General features: G+C 44.3%; 1 protein-coding gene across 6 annotated transcripts in view; it reads left to right on the top strand.

Moving 5' to 3' along the window:
* The window catches only part of LOC137439947 (CLUH binding protein of NUMT mRNA), an 88,589-nt gene that overhangs the window by 11,753 nt on the left and 54,815 nt on the right, over positions 1-22,021 (top strand). For 3 of the 6 annotated variants that reach the window (XM_068136226.2, XM_068136227.2, XM_068136229.2), the window contains 7 exons: positions 15,452-15,726; positions 15,889-16,060; positions 18,173-18,316; positions 19,919-20,052; positions 20,200-20,354; positions 20,512-20,637; positions 20,771-20,918. In XM_068136226.2, the coding sequence (XP_067992327.2) occupies positions 15,452-15,726; positions 15,889-16,060; positions 18,173-18,316; positions 19,919-20,052; positions 20,200-20,354; positions 20,512-20,637; positions 20,771-20,918 (1,154 nt within the window). Of the gene's footprint in view, positions 1-1,889; positions 1,924-2,480; positions 2,727-12,847; positions 12,897-15,451; positions 15,727-15,888; positions 16,061-18,172; positions 18,317-19,918; positions 20,053-20,199; positions 20,355-20,511; positions 20,638-20,770; positions 20,919-22,021 lie in introns of those variants that run through there. The other 3 variants (XM_078768376.1, XM_068136225.2, XM_068136230.2) reach the window with 3 other exon arrangements.

Genomic DNA, 22,021 nt, shown 5'->3' with positions numbered 1-22,021 from the left:
GTGTGTATATATATGTATATCGTGTGTGTGTGTGTATATATATATATATATATCGTGCGTGTGTGTGTATATATATATATATATATATATATATATATATATATATATATATATATATATATATATATATATATATATATATATCGTGTGTGTGTGTGTGTGTATATATATATATATCGTGTGTGTGTATACACACATATATATGGCTGCCCCTCCACTTGCATCCTCCGCTTTGCCACATTACCCCCTTGACGTTGGTTTGCTCCCTTGTGGCTTTTTGGTTGAAGGAGCCGAGCAGCTGACAAAGAGCAATGTGCGGGTTCCCCCGGCTGTCATTCCTCGTTAATCCGCTAATGCGGTTCAGCACCGTGAGCCCGTCAGGGACTTTCATCAATTGTTTAACCATCTTTGGCTTTTTGAATCCGATTCATCTTTAGGTTGAAGTATAAACGAATATTATCCCCAAAAGCACATCCATCTCCACCTTGCCTCTTCTCAATCACCTCAAATGTCATGGAGAACCGTGTGCGGTGACGTCATCAATTCCTCTGGCCGCAAAACTGAGCAAAAAGTCGATGCACTGGATGTTTGAACGGGCTGGGCCTTTGAGCCTTCACCACTCGGTCCGTTTGCTTCTTGATGCACAGTTTAAAAACAGGGCCCGGGTCTCTTTTCTCCATCTCTCCATTTCCTTTTGTTTCTTTCCTGTTCAGGCTCCTGTTGTGCACCTCCACGGCATTATGATGAGGTTTTTGTTTTCCTGCAGGTAAAAAATGTTTACCTCTCTCGCTGACCTTGCGTGGACTGGTAGGATGGCCAACAGGTACACACACTTTCCTCCAAGCTGTTTAACCTGGGTTCAAATCCCGGTGTTTCACAGGTTGGGTGATGCGTTAATGTGTATGCCGTCCCTCAGATGGACGTTTACCTGGGCATCAGTTGGTGGACGTTAAAGATCCCACGGTGTCCTTTGTGAAGAGTAAGTGATCTATCTCCGGCACCATAAACAAATTCCAAGTTCCTGCCTGAAACAGCAGAGGGCATTGCATCCACAGCCATGCCCTCAGCCAGTAATGCTCCTCGCAGCCTCGTGCTGCATTTGGAAGAAGAAGAAGAAGCTAACTTTGCATGAAATTGGATGTGGATTTGTTTATCACAAAATTTGTGGTTGCAGTAACCATCTCGTTATCCTTCTCGTCCTCTTCCCAGTTTTCCTTGTTAACCTGTTCATCTGTGGTCGAACCCCATGTACGTGTGGCGACTCGTGTCGTGACGAGTTATAATGAAAGTTGATGAGGTAATGTGGTATAAGTATGGTTCGATGTAGAACTTCTGTAACTGACAGACCATTTTTGTTTCATTTTTGTTCAATTTTATTTATTGACGTTTTGAAGGTTTCGCCAAGTGGGAGAAGATGCGAATGAGGAATGCAAGTTTTTCAGTTTAATTGCGCGTGCGGTAAATGTATTCTTTTTTTTTTGTACTATTATTATTATTTTCCATTTATATCTATAACTTTGGTGTATTATTCAGACATTTAACTGATGTCTTGCGGACATGGATGTGTCTGCTTCCACGAGAAGTGGTCGAACTTATTCTCGTCCCAGATTTCTCTAGATTATGAAATTATAAAATTCCATTTTCAGATTATGAAATATAATCTGCCATAATCAACCTGTGCCCTGATGCGATGCCAGGAGCTCGTAGCTTTGTCTGCATTTTGGTTGCTGATTGGAGTGTATGGTTGAAGCTTCCTTGGTACAGGTGGGCGGCTGGTGCTGATGTTTGAAACAGATGTTTGAAAGATGATATCTACCCTCACCCAATATTATTTTGAGACTCCAGTCCATGTAAATCCACCATCCCATCTGGTTGCAGGTGGCGTCGTTGCTTGGGAGTGCACCCGTGCCCTCATGAAGACAGGTATTTGCTCAAGGTGCCCGCGAAAACTCACCTTCTCCTCCTCCAATACACCATGGCATTATTAGCATCCATCACCAATCACGGATAGCTGTGCGGTTTCCCAGCTTCGCCTCCTGTCCGACACAAGGTACCCTTTTTGATGCAACGTCCGGCATGCGAAGCAACAATCCGGTAGTTCGTAGTGAGGCCGAGAGTCAGACCCAAACTTTCGGGAGTGCACTACCCCTGCACCACTCTGTCGAATACACTGGTTGGCAAATAGATAGAAGGCCCATGAGTATGTGCGATGCACTTAGACCTTTCTCAGCCTTACCTGCTCATCAACTCCTGTGGAACATATTGTGAGGTGGAATTGTTCTCGATGGAAAGCAAGATTGTGTGCTTGCTGAGTCATGCAAACGATGCATTTATTGGTAACGTAGTAGTGAGTTTGCCGCCCACTTGGGAACACGCAGTTTTAGTTCATGGGTTACCGATTGCTTGTTGTTGTTTTTTAAATCTTTGTTGGGCCATTAGTTCTCTGGTCACACCTCACTCCTTGAGTCGTGATGCTAAATCGTGAGGAAGCACCGTATAATGCGGAGGTAGGGCCCACAGATCACCTTGAAGCCGCTAGCATACTTGCTTTTGAGTTGTCCAGTCTGCTTTTGATTCCTGACCCGGCCCACAAACTATCGGAATGTTGCTTCACACGCGGAATGTTGCATCAATGAGTGCACTGTCCATGAGACGGAACGTGAAGCCGGGGACCTCTCCGCCAGCATTGGCTGCTTCTGGTGGACGTTTAACTTCGCCAAGAGTCGGTGATTGTCACTCGCACCTGGCCCAATTCCAGAACACCTGACATTTTTTCCCCCATGTCACAGTGGTTGGAAATGCTATCGGCTGGCCATGGCATTGGCCTTCCTGTTCCACAGGCAATGTGTGAATGCTGTGGCATGAGTCGCCATGTTGTTGTATGATTGTTTTCCATGCTGCACGTGGTAGGAGTTTGAATTTGCTGATTGTGCAACGGTTGGGTTTGTGCCGACGCTTTGCATGCGGCCTGCCGTTAACGACGTTGGTGCCGTTGTCCGCCGATTTTGAACCAATGGATAAAGTTGTGCATATGTTCAAGATGAGACGGAATTTGTTCTTTCCAGGATTACCAATCACTTTATTCTGTTCATATTGCAACTTTGGTTTTCTTTATCATATGGACTTTTAGATTTTGAATATCTGGAAAACTTAAAAGAACATCTACGTGTATCGTGCGGTTTTTTTTTGTTGTTTTTTTTTGCAAATCCATATAAATTTGTCGTCGGCTTTCATTTGTTTGCATGTGGAGAAATATCCTTCTTTCGCAAGATTGTTTGTTTTTGACTTTCTATCAAAGTAACACGAAAGCGTTTTCATCGACAATTTACAAATTCCATTAATTGTTGTAATGTTCTGTTGTGTGTTGGAGTGCCGGTCGTTAATATCCATGTGCGCGAGTTTCAGAAGGTCCTCCAAGTATCCACCTGTTTTGGTAATTGATCACCATTCATGGACCAAGTTGTGAAGTTTTCTTGTTCCCAGAGTTTTGTTCCGGGGGCTCTTTTCAGGAACGTCACTGAGTCCCGGACGGCCTCCAACTGTAGTTTTTTTTGTAGTCGTATTCCGTTGCATGGGTTTGTAGGATCTTTGTGAAGTTTTTTTATTTTTATCATTTCCGTTGCTCCAATTATCACTGGTACAATTTCAGCGCTCTTCATCTTCTAGGATCTTTTGAGATCTTGGATTTGGTCATCTTCTTATTTTCTGCGTTATTTAGGCCAAATGGCTGGTAAATGACTGACGCCTCAATCAGAAATACCAGGGTTCGAAATAAGTAGTGACCGAGACTCCAAATCTCACCAAAAACTCTGGGCCATCAAAAACTGGACACCTTTGCTCTTATGAGAACAGGTATTTTAACAGGTGTTTGCCACTTGTGTCAAATTCGTCGATATATCTTCAGTTGTTACTTAACATTATCTTGCAATCTCAACCAACTAAACTTGCCAAGGGGATTATGGGTCATACGGCAAAGGTTGCGGCGACTCAATTTGCTTCCTTCATCTCGAGTTCCAAAGTTGGATCGATAGAAATGATCTTCCTCGACGTGGAATGTGGAGCACTGTTTCTGGTGTTGGTGGGAGAGGGTATTACGATTGATGCTTCAGAACCCGTAATTGTATGACAAGAGAACTTCTGTGTTATTATCACACTCGCTGCACACACCTACGTAGCTTTAGTTTACATTCGACTGCAAAAGATTCGGAGGAGTTCCCATTTTTTTATTGCGCTTTTCCGCTTTGGGAAGGTAAATAAATATATAGCAGCTCTGAGTGCCGTTCCACGTTGTTGTGGCATTTTTCTTGGGCCTCTTCAAATTGCAAGAAAAATAACAACAATAATAATAATAATAGCACAATAATAAAAAGAATAACGTTATCCTCCCTGTTTGCACCCATATATATATATGTTTTTAATTATTTTATGTGATTATAATAACAGTAACCCCCTAATTTTACTCGACACCACCAGCCATAAACACAAACCTGCGCAAAAAGCTGATCCAGTCGTGTCCCGTTACCAATCGGCTTATCGCTTGCCAAGCCAGCCGTTCCTTAACAACCGTTTAGGTGGAGTGCTACCTTGAGTGTTTAGGCCACTTATCGAGCGCTCTGCAAGCTGCTTGGTAATGGACCACTCCCCAGCACATGTGCCAGACTGAGTTTGGTTAGCATGCCCCTAACGCTGCCTCTGGATATAGAAGCAAGGCCGCCAGCTTGCAATATGCACGCATCACATCGTCGGCCGCGTACTAGAATGATCTAAAGCATGCATGCGGCACGGGCATGCGATTACACAATGTCCAAATATACAGTGATTGTCGTACCATCGATCATTGGACAGTGTGTGACTTCTGATTGGCTGTCTAATTTTAGGAGACTGGAATGACCCATATGATCACTTGGTGCTGAGACTCCATCTCAGAGAAAACGTGCACTTCGGTTTTCCATCGTGGCGTTTTTGTTAACTTTGATTCACCACCATTTAGGTGGCCCGGGGAACCACAAAAAAACGTGTTTAGGTGGCCCGGGAACCACCAAAAAACATGTTTAGGTGGCCCGGGGAACCACAAAAAACATGTTTAGGTGGCCCGGGGAACCACAAAAAATCATGTTTAGGTGGCCCGGGAACCACAAAAAAACAGGTTTAGGTGGCCCGGGAACCACAAAAAACATGTTTAGGTGGCCCGGGAACCACAAAAAACATGTTTAGGTTGCCTGGCGAACCACCAAAGAAAAATTTAAATTTGACACCCGAATGCTGTTTTTTTTTCTTTTTTGTTCCTGAGTACTATATCCGGTTGCAATGCTTTGTTTTCTATGTTCACGCTTGATGGGATCATCAGGTTGTACGTGAGCATTCCCTCCTCGTTTTCATTGATTGATATTGGTTCATGTTTCCACGAGTTTTCTGGAACTGGGATATTGATATTTGTGCCGATGTGCATGTAGATTACTATACATATTGTGCTTTGCCTTTTTGTCTTTTGTCTGTGTTGTCTTTTTATTATTTTATTTTTTACATCCCAATAGGCGGTGTTTTGTACTTTGTTTCTACCTTGCAGAATCCACACTTGTCCGATTAACTTGGTCCCAACATTTTCTCAGACATTGGTGTAGTGTTCCTGGTCTTGGGCATTTATAAAGATTCATTCCCCATCCCAGTTGAGCTGACGTCCTCTTAGCCATTCCGATGGCCCCTCTTTGTCAATGCGCAATCTGTCCAATTTTTTTCCTCTTAATGCTTTCCTGCTCTTTTATCGTTCTCCCAATTGGCGGTGTATATTTGGTGATCTATTGTTTCATATTTGTCTTTTGACTTTTTTGCAATCATTGTGGCTGTATTTGCCGTTTCGAATTCATGTGTAACATCTTCTATCCATGGCTGATTTCGGGGGGAAAGATTGCCAGGTCGCTTGGGGTTGCTTTTTCTTCTTTGTTGTCTGTGTTTGTCTACAAATGGGATTCGGTAATCTGTTTAACTTTTCACGATCCAACGGTTGTCATTCTTTGCACTTGGTTGAGTTTCATTAGGCCGCTACCTCGGGATGCGATGGTTTTTGGAGAACATTTAGTGGATTGTTCGGTTTTGTTTTGATATCCAGTTTATTGATTTCCAATTGTGGACAGTTTGTTATTCCGCTACTGTATTGGAATACTGCTACTGCGAGTTTTTTTTATGACTGATTTTGTTTTGTGGGGAGAGGTATGTTTTCAGGATCAGGTTCGTTCTACGTAGGTATTCTTTGGTCATTGTTTTGCGCATTTGTTTGTGACGTATTTGGTGGCCCTCTAATACTCCGAGGTATTTGTACATGATGCTTCGTTGGCTAGCTCCTATGTTGTTGTATTTATGTTGTCCGTCTTTGTCGGTTTACCTTGCAAGAATGTGCACTTGGCACCCTTATATAGGCCAAATTCCATTTGAATGCCATCAGAGTACCCTTTAACTAATTTCAGTTGTTGTACGAAGTTGTAAATCATCCATGTGTAGTAGATGCCACCTTTCCTGTGTCTGGGTGTTTTCACAAAATTTTAGGGTGTATGATCCATGTCCTTGCTCTTTATTGAGGTTGGTCAATAGGACCAGGGCCATAAAAAACAGGAGCGGGAAAGGCTGTCACCTTTGAAAATCCCGCTGCGTGTCTACACCTCTGGTATTTCACTCTTTTCTTCCGAGTGCTGTAATATTGTGTTATTCCAGTGTCCCATGGCTTTCTCACTCGGTTTGCTTATTTGGGGGTTGATGTTGTATACCTGCATGCATTTTATCATCCATGAATGTGGGACACTTTCAAAAGTTTTTTTTTATAGTTTCTTGCTATAGGCAATTTGGTTCTTCTCCTTTTACAGTTTTTGAGTAGGGCCTTGTTTAGTAGGAGGTGGTGTATTGTTTCGAGCAGGGCTGGTAACACCCTCTTTTACATCCCTTTTATTTTGCCCCCAGGCCTCCTTTTTGTATCTGGTGGTACATGATTTATGTAATGATTCACATTAAATGTTTGTATGTTGTTTGTAGCCATGTTCTAGACTGGTGAGGTAGTTGTGTTTCTTTAGATTGTGGGATGAAGAAGGTCTTACCTTGTGTGAGTCACTCTTCCATTACCTCTCAGATAGGTTTGTTGAATGTTCGAGCATAGTGATTGTGGAGAGCATGAAGTTGCTTTTGCCAGGAATTTGGAATTCCATCCGAGCATGCGCTTTTAAAGTTGGCATTTTTACAAGTTTTTTTTTTTGTTGTTATCACTGGGGGAATTTCCCTTCGGTGCTGCTTTTTCTTTTCCAAGTTTCGGATCCAATCCACCTTCTTGTGGTGTTATGTGGGTCTACATAAATACATTTTCTTGGGGGGGACTTGATACATTTTCTTTAAATTGTTTCCCTAGTTCACGGTAGAATATTTTCGGGTAACACTCGGTATATTCTCTCCTCCACGGCTGCAGAAACCCTCATCCACGCCTTCATCACCTCCCGTCTGGACTACTGCAATAGCCTCCTCTATGGTTCACCCTTAAAAATCACCAATAAACTCCAATACATTCAGAACTCCGCTGCCCGTCTACTCACCCATTCCCGGACCCGTGACCACATCACCCCCGTCCTTTACAAGCTTCACTGGCTCCCCATCCCCCAGAGAATCCAGTACAAAATCCTCCTCTTGACATACAAAGCCCTCCATAACCTGGCCCCATCCTACCTGGCTGACCTCCTCTCCAGACACACTCCCACCCGCAACCTCCGCTCTGCTGGTACCAACCTCCTGACCCCCTCCATCCGGACCAAATTCAGATCCTGGGGGGACAGGGCCTTCTCCATCGCTGCTCCCACCCTCTGGAATTCACTACCTCACACCATCAGAGACTCCTCCTCACTCACCACATTCAAAACATCACTAAAGACCCACCTGTTCAACACTGCATTCAACATTCAACCCACAGCATTTAACCCCTGACTATCTCTTCTCCTTCTCCCTCCTTTTGCTTTAAATATTTCCCTATTGATTCTTGTCTTTTTGCAATTGTTGTTTTCATGTATTGTTATGCATTATGTTTGCCACTCTGTCAAAGCGCCTTTGGGCTTCTGGAAAAGCGCTATACAAAATAAATGAATTATTATTATTATTATTATTACTAGGGCATGCCCGTACTATATATAAGCTAGGACGTGCCCGTACGTGGGTGCCCGTTCCTTGCCAAAAAAAAAAAAAAAAAAAAATTTGTGTAGGGGTGTGTGTGTGTAAACATCCTAGGGCGTGCCCGTACGTGGGTGCAAAAAAACATGCGTGCAAACAACAACAACAAAAAAAAACTTTGAAACCACGTGGCAGTAACGACCACAGAACCCCCCCCCCCCCTCTATTTACATGAATGGTTTGGTCCATTCGCAACGACCACAGAACCCCCCCCCTCTATTTACATGCAATGGTTTGGTCCAAAGCGAACGGTTTGGTCCATTCGATGTGATTCGATGATTCGATGTGAATGGTTTGGTCCATTCGCAACGACCACAGAACCCCCCCCCTCTATTTACATGAATGGTTTGGTCCATTCGCAAAGCCAAAGCGAACGACCACAGAACCCCCCCCCCCTCTATTTACATGAATGGTTTGGTCCATTCGCAAAGCCAAAGCGAACGACCACAGAACCCCCCCCCCCCTCTATTTACATGAATGGTTTGGTCCATTCGCAACGCCAAAGCGAACGGCGAACGGCTAAATCGCCATAGCTCGGTAAGTACTTGTCCGATTAATTTCAAACCTTGAAAAGGCACATCCTCGGGTCCCCAGCAATATACCTGGCAAGTTTCAAGTATATCGGACCCGTGGTTGTCGAGAAACAGCGGTCACAGACACACAGACACACAGACACACAGACACACAGACACACAGACACACAGAGATTACTGGAATTATAGATAGATATTCAAATGTGATTTTATTTTTTTGCGTTTTTTCGGTTTTTTTTCGGTTTTTTTTTTCATTGCTATCATTTCTATTTTGAGTTTTTGTTTTTTGCACCCATTGTGTCTCAAGTGTATGACTTCAATTTTATATTTATTTATTTATTTTTGGATTCTCTTTTTGAGTTTCGGTTTCCTCTTGAATTGTTGTATTTGTTGCTTTTCCTTTCTCATTTGCGCTCTGTGTATCTTGTCTCTGTTTCCATGGTGATGCTTGGTCTCTGTTTGTGGGGCATGGTCTATTGTTGTTGCGGCGTTGTTGTCTTCTTACTTTTTCTTGAATGAGCCGTGCCGCTGCAAAGCACACACGATTGATTTCCTTCAAGGGGAATGATTTTTGTAGAATTGTACCGATTCAAGACCCGAGTGGAAGAAGTACCCTAAGTCACAAAATAACTTCAAGATGCAAAGTTATTACAGACGTGGAATGTTACCACACTGTAGATGGAGTTCCTGGTTCCAACTCTCTTTGCTCAATAATGTCACTCGAGTACTTCTTCCACTCGGGTGTTTAATTGATCAGTTGGTTCTCCTGATTAATATTGTGCATGTTCGTGCGTTGTGTATCCACAAATCTGGGAATTATCCGTTTCTCTGTCTACTTATCTTGTGCCAAGACCATTTTCCTTACCCTTTATTTGTCACATCCCATTTTATCGCTTGTGTGCACATGGTACTCCAATTTCATATTCTAAAAACTCGGCGATTTTTCCTAATCTCCCGATAACAGTAATTTTGGTTGCCCAGCTGTTTCACCACGCATAGTTAAAGGGCACCTGTTTGAATTTCTCTTCCTCGCTCGTGCCACCTGCTCTTTCAGTCGTCAGGCCTTTTCTCGCCCACTAATGTGGCATGGTTTTATCAATGAGCAAATATATTGGAATGAAAATGGACTCTTGAGAGTTAAGGGGTTAACTTGTTGAATAGTTGTGCCATCATTTACATGTTTGGAGTCGAAAACCATAATTTATGCCAGCCAAGTTAGTGTGTAGTCGAACCTCGCCTCCCATCCATTCCCTTGTATTTTTCACTGTAAAATGTGTTCATTTCTCCTTCTCCTTATTTGATTAATACCTTTTCCCCCCTTTCTTTTTACCGGTTTCGCGACCAATGACTCTCGAGCCAAAGGGTACACGTGTTTATTTTGAATCGGGACAATCGGACAAAAACAATATATAGCACGATGTCTCAAAGTTATGGACAGATTCGGACTAAACTTGGTGGACAGGTCGGGTATGAGAATTGTTTTTCATTTTTGAAAGTGATTCTTCGCTATTGAGAGATGGGGCCAAAAACGATATAAAGCACAATATTTCGGAGTTGTGGGTGGATTACGGCAAAACTTTGTGGCTGAGTCGGGTAGGTGAAAATATCAAACCGATTCGAGTGTGGTTAAGGCCCGGATGCACATCCAGCAGACACAACAATGGTGTTTTGCTAATTTTTTTGACATTTTTTGAAATCTTTTTTTCTTTAAAACATGGCGGTTGTGAAATAAATCCAGCCTCTCCATGGCATGCACAACGTAAACTGTTCAGCCTGGTGAAGGGTGCTCTACTGATTGCCATTCCAGTTAATAAATGTAACTATTTATTTATTTATTTTTTAGCTGTTGTTTTTGTCAAGTTTAGTTTGAGTCCAAAGTTGATGTGGATGGGCTTTGTGTTTTGAGGTGCTTTTCTGGTTAAACCCTGTAATTGATAGTCTTTATTGTCATGGTTCTTTTTTTTCTTTCTTTTTTTTTTGTATGCAAGATCGAGCTTCTTTTAAGAGCTAGCACATCAAACACAGTCACGTGAAAAAGTAAGTACACCCCATGTAAAGTTTTGACTTTTTCAACATATTTCAACATACAGCTATTTGATCTTCATTTCCACAATATTGACAGATAAAGGTGATATAATATAACAAATATCATGAAACATTTACATTTTCTAGTCCATTGTATAATTTAAATAAACATAAATGCAAATTCCGCATGTGGAAAAAGTAAGTACACCCTTGGCTCTAATAGGTGGTATTGCCCCCTTTGGCAGAAACGACCTCAAGTAGGCGTTTCTTATAACTGTCGACCAGTCTCTGACATCGACTGGGAGAATTTTTTGCCCACTCCTTGCAGAATTCTTTCAGCTGTGCGATGTTTGAGGGGTTTCTTGCATGCACAGCTCGTTTCAAATCCCCCCACAACATCTCGATGGGATTTAGATCCGGGCTTTGACTTGGCCATTCCAGAACCCTCCATTTCTTTCTTTTCAGCCATTCCTTGGTGGATTTACTGGTATGTTCAGGGTCATTGTCATGTTGCAAGGTCTTCGGTTGAGCTTCAACTTTCCGACAGATGGCCTCACATTATCCTCAAGCACCCTCTGGTACAATGAAGAATTCATAGTGGATTCTATGAGGGTGAGCTGCCCAGGCCCTGATGCAGCAAAGCTGCCCCAAACCATAATATTTCCACCACCATGCTTTACAGTTGGTATCAGGTTCTTATGGTCAAATGCTGTCTTTGGTTTTCGCCAAACATGTCTTCTGGTACTGTGACCAAATAGCTCTACCTTTGACTCATCTGTCCAGAGCACATTGTTCCAGAACTGCTGGTCTTTGCCTAGGTGTTCATTGGCAAACTTTAGTCTTGCCCTGATGTTCTTTCTGGACAGCAAAGGTTTCCTCCTGACACACCTCCCATGTAGATCAAATTTGTGCAGCCTCTTTCTAATGGTAGACTCGTGCACTTTGACATCAACAGTGGCAAAAGCTACCTGTAGGTCCGTGATGACATTCTGGGGTTCTTAGAGACTTCTTGCAGCATCTTTCGGTCTGCTCTCGGACTGAACTTGCTGGGGCAGCCTGGCCTGAACAAGTTGGCAGTTGTTTGGAATCTTCTCCACTTGTAGATGATCTTCCGGACAGTCGAATGATTGATTTCAAATTGTTTGGAGATGTTTTTAAATCTCCTCCCAGACTCTGAGGCATCTATAACCTTCTTTCTGAAGGCCTCAGAGAGCTCTTTTGATCTAGGCATGGTGACGCCGCACACTTCAACAACAAAGAGCAAACCAAACTAAATGTCTGAGGTTTAAATAAGACAGGTTCCTCCAAGATCCTCTCTGACGATGTTCTCATCATTTGCAGCTGAGCTGGTGCACCTGTTTCTAATTTTAGGTATTTGAAGTAGTGATGAATGTAGGGGTGTACTTACTTTTTCCACATGCGAAATTTGCATTTATGTTTATTTAAATTATACAATGGACTAGAAAATGTAAATGTTTCATGATATTTGTTATATTATATCACCTTTATCTATCAATATTGTTGAAATGAAGATCAAATAGCTGTATGTTGAAATATGTTGAAAAAGTCAAAACTTTACATGGGGTGTACTTACTTTTTCACGTGACTGTATTTGCACATTTAACACAAAAAAGATAAACGGACACATAAAACAATAAAGGGAGGGGGAGACCAGATGGGGAGAGAGAGGGAAGCAGCACATAAGCACATAAGCACAACAGTAGAGAACAGGCACATTTGGGGGATTTGTTTGAAGGGAGAGGGGTGGGGGGGGGGGCACACTGTACAAAACAAATTGACACTACAAGGAATTTCAGGAATGAAGTCTGAGATTGAAAGATGTGGATTTGGGGTGTATTAGCGGGGGTAGAAAAGATCAAGGTTTTGAATGGGGGAAGACAAGAGATGGTGGGGAACAGCTGTTTTAAAGACCTGGAGGGAGGGGTGGGATTGAAGGGAGTTTTGGGAGTTTTTTCCAGAGGCAGGAGAAAAGAGGAATGAAAGGGTGAAGGTGAGCAGAGAGTCTTGATTTTGACAGTTCTTGTGCGTCCTGCAGGAATATTTGGGGGACAGAGCACAGATAGAGCTGGGGGAGCAAGGCCGGAGAGGAGTTTGTAGAAGACAAAGACCACCAACCTGCCTGCGGTGAGTGAGTGAAAGGCCCTCAGAATCGGCTTCATCGCGGGAGATTCCAATGATCCTGAAAGCTTTGGTTTCGACAGCGTGAAGCCGAGCTAGGTGAGAGGCAGGAGCACCAGCCCAGAGTGGAGAGCCGTATTCCATTGAGCTGCGGATGAAAGCCTTGTATGTGGTGAGCTCAGGTGTGCCAGGGAAGGACTTCGCACGACGGAGGATGCCCAGTCGACGACTGGCTTTGGAGGCCTGTTATTATTTATTTTTTGTTAAACAATATAATATTGTTGTTATTATTATTTGGAGGCCTTTTCTGGTTAAACCCTGTTTTGATGGTCTTTATTCTGGTGGTTGTGGGATTATCCATGAGCGAGTGAGTTGCGTTATCAGCATGTACATTCAAATTGAGTCTTGAAACACTTCCTGAGCCACCATTTTCAGTGCCCGGTTTAAATGAAAACCTCAATGCTCAGGCCATCATTACAAAGTTTGAACTCTGGCATCACCGAGTGAGAGTCAACATGGCATGGTGTGGTGTACGTTACAATATTGTAACGGTGATCGGATTCATGCGTACGGGGATGAATCTTCTCGGGCAAGGGAGTCTCTACCGGGGGAGGGCAAGGGAGGCTCTACCGAGGGAGGTCAAGGAGTCCATCAAGGGAGGCTTCACCGAGGGAGGTCAAGGAGTCCATCAAGGGAGGCTCTACCGAGGGAGGTCAAGGAATCTATCAAAGGGAGGCTCTACCGAGGGAGGTCAAGGGAGTCTCTACCGGAGGTGGTCAAGGGAGTCTCTACTGAAGGAGGCTTTGCCGAAGGAGGTCTCTACCGGAGGGGTTCAAGGGAGGCTCTACTGAAGGAGGCTCTGCTGAAGGAGGTCTCTACCGGAGGGGGTCAAGGGAGGCTTGGCCACAGAGCTTACCGTTTTTACTAACCCAATGGCTGCCTCATGATATCGGTTCAAAATGTGTATTTTCTTTTTCACAAAGCCCCAACAACTCTTTGATCTTGAAAGTATACCAACTTTGCTGGGAGGGAGGTTGGAGAGAGGGGTGGGTATTGGGTGAGGTGAGCGTTTTGAGAGATGGTGGGGGCAAGGTGGGGTTTCATGGGCCCTCCATTTTCTCATTGTCAGAACGGTCAAGGAATGCTGTGACAAAGGGTTGGGAACGTGATAATGCTCATGCCTCCAAGGAAATATCCAATTTGAGGGGATGAAAGGAGAGCATTCTGGCAGCAATTTGTTGCCCTTGTTTAATGTGTGGTTACCTTCCAGAAGATGGGATTTAGATGGTGAGAGGGGGGGGGGGCGGGGGGGGGGAGGGCATTTAAACTGTTCAACACAAAATCGGTTCACAATGCGAACGAGGTATGGGATCCTGTTCTTGTGTCGTCACCACGATTAATAAAACCATTTCCACCTCTCAAATCCCACTGACACAATGTTGCCTTTTTATCTGCTGCATTTGTGGTTTTTGGTCATCGATTTCTGTTTATCCTTCAACCTATCGTTGTCTGTTTACAGTGATTCTCACACTTTGTTCAAAACAAAACAAGTACAGATACATTCAAAGTGCACCGTCCCCACTCCCATGCAGGTGTGTCGAGAGCTAGCTTGGGCCCCGAGGCAAACAACCTCTGGGTCCCCCACTCCCACCCCATATAACATATCCTCCAGCGCACGGCATTGCAGGGGCGACACCGCCGTGCAGCACAGAGATGGTATTTGGAGGGAGAAATGTACAACAACAATTGATTGATTGTGTAATTGAATAAATAAATAATGATCGTAAAATAATTAATTTCTTAATCAATTGGCTCATAGCATACCTAAACCACCAGCGTTTCATCCGAAGCTGTAACTTTTTGAAAATTAATTGAATTGTTAATTAGTCAAAAAATTAAATAATTCATTGATTCTTTGATTAATCAAATAATGAATCGATTAATTGATTAATCAATAAATCAAACATATCCTTTATAGCCACATCACTTGGTCACTGTCATGCCCAAATATCAGCTTCCGAACTCGAAAGGTGCCTGAGATAATGCCCAGATGAGAGAGGAAATAAATAAGTACCTAATAAATTGATAATAATTAAGTAATTAATTAATTAATTCAGCAAAAAATTAAAATACCGTTTTTGCCAAAGTACTTTCTCACTATTGTGCCCAAATTTCAGCTTCCTAGCTCAAAGGATGGCTGAGATATCGCCCGGACAAACAAACAAATGAGAAAGAAACCGGAGTGAAAACTGAGTACTCCCTTTCAGCGTGTGTCATCACTGGGCCCCCTTCGGTGCCCGGCGATGACGTCATGCAGCGCTTGGAGATGGAATAGGAAAGGAGCGGTGTACAACAGCAGGGCAAGCTGGTTTTGTCGTGTCAGTGACTAATATGTTAATAATAAAATACTCTTTACTAATATGTCCATGTGATCACTCTCATTTGTCTCAAAGTGAAGCAATTTCTACAAATGTATCTGTTGTTATAAAAAAAATGTTGCCATCTTGCATCCTCACTCTCTTCATCTTCCCTTTCTCTTTTTACCCTTTATTTCCTTAAAGCTGATAACCACTCAAGCATGCCAGCAGCAAAGGAAGGCGTACCACTGCAGAAAAATGGGACGGCCACCAACCAGGATACAACCACGAGCCATGTTAACGGTGACACTTTAAAGGGGGAGAATGGGCTTATCAATGGTATAGCAGCTATTGGAGATTCTCAGGAACATGCCAGGCCTATAGATGAAGCAGCAGATGAACAAGAGGTGGTTGTTATCCAAGAAACGGGATTTACTGTGAAGATCCATGCACCTGGGGTCGAACCTTTTGATCTCCAGGTAAGGGTCATGGTTTGTTTGCAACTTATTTGGATTTTGAGTTTACTTTCAATATTGTGTTGGGAACACCATCAGCACCATCTCTTCTGAGTAACAGACACAGACATTTTGTCAGGAGCTTTTGTGACCCGACTGAACCATTCCTCCTTTTTCTGATACCAGGTTTCATCCCAGGAGATGGTTCAGGAAATTCACCAGGTGCTGATGGACCGAGAAGACACCTGTCATCGCACATGCTTCAGCTTGCAGTTGGATGGAAACGTGCTGGACAATTTCGCCGAGCTGAAGTCCATCACTGGTCTCTGTGAGGGTGCAGTTATCAAGGTGGTTGAAGGTCAGTCTTCATGTGTCACCTTACCGTAATTGAATAACCACCGTTTAGAGGCCATTTTTCCCCGTAAAGCGGGGGTTGGCCTTTTCGGGGACCGTGGTTGTTGTTGTTTTTTAGTCCCCTTTTTTTGAAGCAATGTTTTACGGCCAGATGCCCTTCCTGACGCCAACCCTTTTTGTCGCCTTTTTACGACAAGCAGGGAATTACCAGTGAACTGGTACTCAATTAGCCGACCTCGGAAGGATGACAGGCTGAGTCAACCCCCCTGGCGTTAATTCAGCGATCGACCGGGATTCGAACCCAGGATCCTTGGATCCTAAGCTGGCACCCTAGCCGCTAGCCCAACACCAGGGCTTACCGTAATTGAATGGCTTTACATAAATAAATAAAAATTGGGGGGGAGGGGGGGCACGTCTTTTTAATAAAAAATAATTTCTACAAAATGCAGACTCAAATGGAAGAGTGAGGCTGAAAGGTAACAAACTAAAATTGGGACATTGGCCGCCACACTTTGGCACAAGCAAGGAAATGAACAACCAGGAAAATAAATGAAGAAAAAGGATGGGAGGAAGTAGTGACTTGCGAATAAAAGGGTTAGGTAATGAAGAGTTCTTCGGGGTAGATAATATTGGGATTGTGGATGGAGGATCACATATGATCGTGGACCATTTGCTCGAAGGCCTGGTGGAAGAGCAACTGAATTGACTTTGGAAGGCAATTTGACATTTGGGAGAAAAGAAGAACAAATGATTGGAGGTGTGCTGTAAGTTTGGATTTTTAGGAATTTTATCCAGGTTTCTGATAGAACATGTGGGTCATGGAGGGCTTGAGGGCAGAGGAAGCCAAACTGGAGGAGTGCGGAGGAAGCCAGGCTGGAGGAGTGCGGAGGAAGCCAGGCTGGAGGAGTGCGGAGGAAGGCAGGCTGGAGGAGTGCGGAGGAAGCCAGGCTGGAGGAGTGCGGAGGAAGCCAGGCTGGAGGAGTGCGGAGGAAGCCAGGCTGGAGGAGTGCGGAGGAAGCCAGGCTGGAGGAGTGCGGAGGAAGCCAGGCTGGAGGAGTGCGGAGGAAGCCAGGCTGGAGGAGTGCGGAGGAAGCCAGGCTGGAGGAGTGCGGAGGAAGCCAGGCTGGAGGAGTGCGGAGGAAGCCAGGCTGGAGGAGTGCGGAGCAAGCCAGGCTGGAGGAGTGCGGGGGAAGCCAGGCTGGAGGAGTGCGGAGGAAGCCAGGCTGGAGGAGTGCGGAGGAAGCCAGGCTGGCGGAGTGCGGAGGAAGCCAGGCTGGAGGAGTGCGGAGGAAGCCAGGCTGGAGGAGTGCGGAGGAAGCCAGGCTGGAGGAGTGCGGAGGAAGCCAGGCTGGCGGAGTGCGGAGGAAGCCAGGCTGGCGGAGTGCGGAGGAAGCCAGGCTGGCGGAGTGCGGAGGAAGCCAGGCTGGCGGAGTGCGGAGGAAGCCAGGCTGGCGGAGTGCGGAGGAAGCCAGGCTGGCGGAGTGCGGAGGAAGCCAGGCTGGCGGAGTGCGGAGGAAGCCAGGCTGGCGGAGTGCGGAGGAAGCCAGGCTGGCGGAGTGCGGAGGAAGCCAGGCTGGCGGAGTGCGGAGGAAGCCAGGCTGGAGGAGGGCTGGAGGATGGCGGAGGAAGCCATGCTGGAGGAGGGTGGAGGAAGCCATGCTGTAGGAGGGCGAAGGAAGCCATGCTGGAGGAGGACAGAGGAAGCTCTACCAGAGGGGCAGTTAATAGCAGAGGCATCACCAACTGATTTACATGCAGTTTTGTTTAAAAAAATTAATCATTTTACTGTAAATTTACATTTTGTTGGCTCGATTAATTATGTCTGTTTCATTGAAATTGCACATTGACCAAGATTACTATAAGGTGAGAGTACTTTGTCACCGATGATGTGTATGTTTGCAGGACATTCTACCTTCATGCATTGTACGTAAGATATGCATGTAAAAAATATTTTTTTGTAAATATTCTCATGCATTTTCTTCTTCCACATGCAATTGTTTGGAGTCTATGATAGTAACATGACCTTTTTAAAGTGTTACAAAATTACTTCAATATAAACTCAAGTCTCATTTGAACAAATCTTTTCTCATGCTTGTCTACCTTTTCTCACCCACAGAGCCCTACACCGTACGTGAGGCACGGATCCATGTGAGGCACGTTCGGGACCTACTCAAAAGTCTTGACCCATCTGATGCTTACAATGGTGTTGACTGCAGTTCACTGGTTTTTCTCCATGTCATCACAGAAGGGGACATTACTGGTCTGTACCTTCCTCTTCCCACTTTCCTTTTTCTTCTTCTTCAATATTTTCTCTCTCTTTCTCTCCTCTCTCTATGACTTGGTGTAGAATTGGGCCATATTTTGATTTTGATAGTTTTCAGGACTGGTTACATTGTGAAAAGGCGGCAGACATTTGCCTCATGTGTATCTGACACAGTGTTTTCCATCTGTTGTTGAATTTGTTCAACTTTTCCCAGCATTAACACGAAGTGCACCATGCTGCGATGATGCAAGTCTGATGGCTGAGAAGCCTCGCATTTTGAGCATTTTGCGGTACACGTCTGGTCCCATTAGTCCTAAAATATAAGTAACCTCATCACAATCTCCGAAGAAGCTGGATTTATAATCGAGTTATGTCAGGAGTCTGACAAGAACACCATTCACAGACTTGCATGTTATTGACATAAGCTACAAACTCCAAACTCGAGGTACAAATACAACTTTGTGGGGGGGTTAATATAGGCTGTGGCCACATCCTCACGCAGGAGTGTAGGGGGCAGTGGTGGTGTAAATTGTGTATGTAAATGTGTACCTTGCAGTGCCACCTGGTGGTGGTGGCAGAGTATTACAATTTCCTTTTTTACCTGGGCAACTCTGAGGTTAAAGCACTCGTCGCACGGATAAATTTGTGGTCCTCTCCCCTTCCCACCTCCTATTTCCCTCCCCACCGTCTCTCCCCACTACCCCCCTTTTCCCTTCCTCTCCCGATCGCGTATACGCAAAGCCGTATACGATTAATACTATTGTTATGCACCCACTCCCTATGGGAGCGGCCAAGGGGGGTTATGTTGTTATCCTTATTCAAACATGGAATTCAAAATTCCCCTCCAAAATACCTCTCGCTGTATAATCCAAAACAAGACTCTGCACTGGAAAATGTGGGGACATGAATACTGTACTGTGAAGGGTGGGGACTTGTAATACCCTCTCTCACCTGGAGGCGGCGCTACACGATACACATTTACATAGAGAATTTGCATCCCGCCCATCACCCAAGATCACCAGGCAAAGATAAAAACTCCATTATACTAATTGGGGTCATGTTGATCCTATGTGGCAAGTGTGGATGTAATCGGCCCAGAACTGTAGAAGGAGTAGCACGACACACACGACACACACAACGCACACAATGCACACAACACTCCTTGAATAATCATAAGGATTAAGTAAAGATTACGCACAATGCACAACACACAATGCACACCGCACAAGGCACAACACACAACATGCACAATGCACACACCCAACACTCCTTGAATAACCATAAGGATTAAGTAAAGGTTGCACACAACGCACAACACACACAATGCACACACACAACACTCATTGAATAATTGTAAGGATTAAGTAAAGGTTGCGTCAAATTAATCCAAACCTTTGGGAAAATTATTTCCGCCTCAATTTAGGGCTTTCAACCAGTGCAATCATAAAAGGCTTCCTTTCATTTTTCTATTCTGGTATTTTTTCACGGGCTTCCTGGTCGTACTTATTAATTCTGCCGCAATGCTTATTGGTGTTCATCTCTCTGTTTTAAAGAAAAAAAAAAAACGTTTCTTTTTTTTTGTGGTAACGTATTGTACAGACGGTTCACTGCTGGACACGAGGAGAAGGAAAAGGCGGTCTGACTCGATTGATTGCACCCCACCAGAATATATTCTACCTGGCAGCAAAGAACTGCCACTCCTACCTCTTCAACCACAAGCCCAGGACAACCGGGTACTTGGGAATTCCAACTCTACTTCTTGCGTTTGCTTTGAATTTGTCCATTCATCTTTCTTTGGGGCCCTGGTGTTTATGAGAATTTTCTGACATTCTGACATTTTTCTCTCATTTGCTCTTACCCTCTCTAACTCGTGTTTTTAGCTGCCCCAGAGCCTAAAGGTGATGACGCTTAGTGGCTGGAATCCACCCCCTGGCAGCCGCAAAATGAAGGGAGACCTCCTCTATCTCTATGTGGTCACCATGGAGGATCGTCACGTCAGCATTACCGCAGCAACTCGTGGCTTCTACGTGAACCAGTAAGTGTCCCATCATTCAATTGATGGTTAACTCAACGGTCTCATCTATTCATAACGTGTCGTGTCCAATTTGACTCTCTTGAAAATGATCAGAACCGGCTTCAGGGCCCGGGCAATAAGGATTGGTAATCGTACTTTTTCACCCCGTGTTTGACAGATCGACTACAGAGACATTTAACCCCAAGCCGGCAATCCCCAGCTTCCTGTCACACTCTTTGGTGGAGTTGCTTGGACAGATCAGCCCAATATTCAAGAAGAACTTTTCTGCTTTGCAAAGGAAACGGTTGGTTTGGCATTTAGAGTCTCTTACTCCAACTGCTTTATTGACCAGGCGTAGATGTAGAGATATTGCATCATTGTGTTGATGAAAAGCGGGACAATGATCTTTCTTAGAAGGCCTGCGCGTGTGCATGCAGAACGCTGAGACATCCCTTTGAACGGGTGCCAACACCCTTCCAGGTGTACTCGTGGATTGCCCCACAAACGGAGCACACGATCGATTGTGTGCGTGCTGAGGATGCATACACGTCACGCCTTGGCTACGAGGAGCACATCCCAGGGCAGGTCGGGCGGAGTGGGAGTCGACATCTGTGTTTGCACACCTTTCTGGGACTGAGTTGCTGAATTTAGTTTGCAGAGCAAAGTCATTCAAACTTTTAAAATATATATATATATATATATTTACTTAACCTCTTAATAACTGGAAGACAGAGGGGAATAAAATATGTATAAATAATGGGTTTCAGACAGTCTGACAGACTAGTGCACAGGTAACGTACTTACCTTTGAGCCATCCCCCTTGCTGGATGTGAAGTTTGGGACCTGTTTGCTAGCATTAGTTAGTGGACGTTAAAGATTCTGACTCTTTGGTAAAACATACAATGTTGTGTTGTCACCAACACCCTGAACAAATTACAGATTCCTTCTGTGACCAGCATGGACAGCCGGTTGATGAAAGACCGACAGGCTAGACCATTATACCTCCTGCGGTGGACCCCACAAGGAGATGGGATTCGTTGTGACCATACAATAAGTACTCGTGTACTACATTTCAGACATTAGTGTAGGAAAGTTTTCATTGGCTTAAAAATGGTTGATGTTTTGTTTGAGGCTCTACTTAAATAAATAGATAAAAACGAGCATAACATTTCCGAGTCCACTGGTGCCATGAAGACTTGAGGAATAACCCACTGATCTTTTAGGATTGGATACAGACATGTTGAGGTTACTGGTACTATTCTCACCTTTCATGTCCGAGTGTGCAGCATTGCACACTCTTTGAAAGGACGGTGTATTTTTTTATTTTTTTTGGACAGTTTCAAAGGCTCATGGAAGACTATGCCATGGCCTGGTGCGCATTCAGCCAATACACTCCAATTTGTTTATCTTTTCATTTGTTTATATACAGAGTCGAGGCTCATGGAGGAGCTCGTATCAGAACGGATCACGATGCAGCAGAAATTGAATAGCAGAAGGAGAGGGGGAAACACAACAGTGGGGTTGAGGGACAAAATGGAGACTTCAACGATGAGGGATATGAGGAAGGATGAGGACTATGGAAGGATGCAGGAGGTGAGCAAGATGGATACAGAAGCAAATTCGGGAAGGAATAACAGGAAAGTTAGAAAAATTTTGACTGGGGGGGGGGGGGGGGGGGAAGAGTTTCT

Source organism: Myxine glutinosa, chromosome 14 (assembly GCF_964187855.1).
Source record: "Myxine glutinosa chromosome 14, kmMyxGlut1.1, whole genome shotgun sequence".
NCBI classification, from domain to species: Eukaryota; Metazoa; Chordata; class Myxini; order Myxiniformes; family Myxinidae; genus Myxine; species Myxine glutinosa.
The sequence above is the reverse complement of the archived record's forward strand: the minus strand, read 5'-3'. Positions and strand labels throughout refer to the sequence as shown.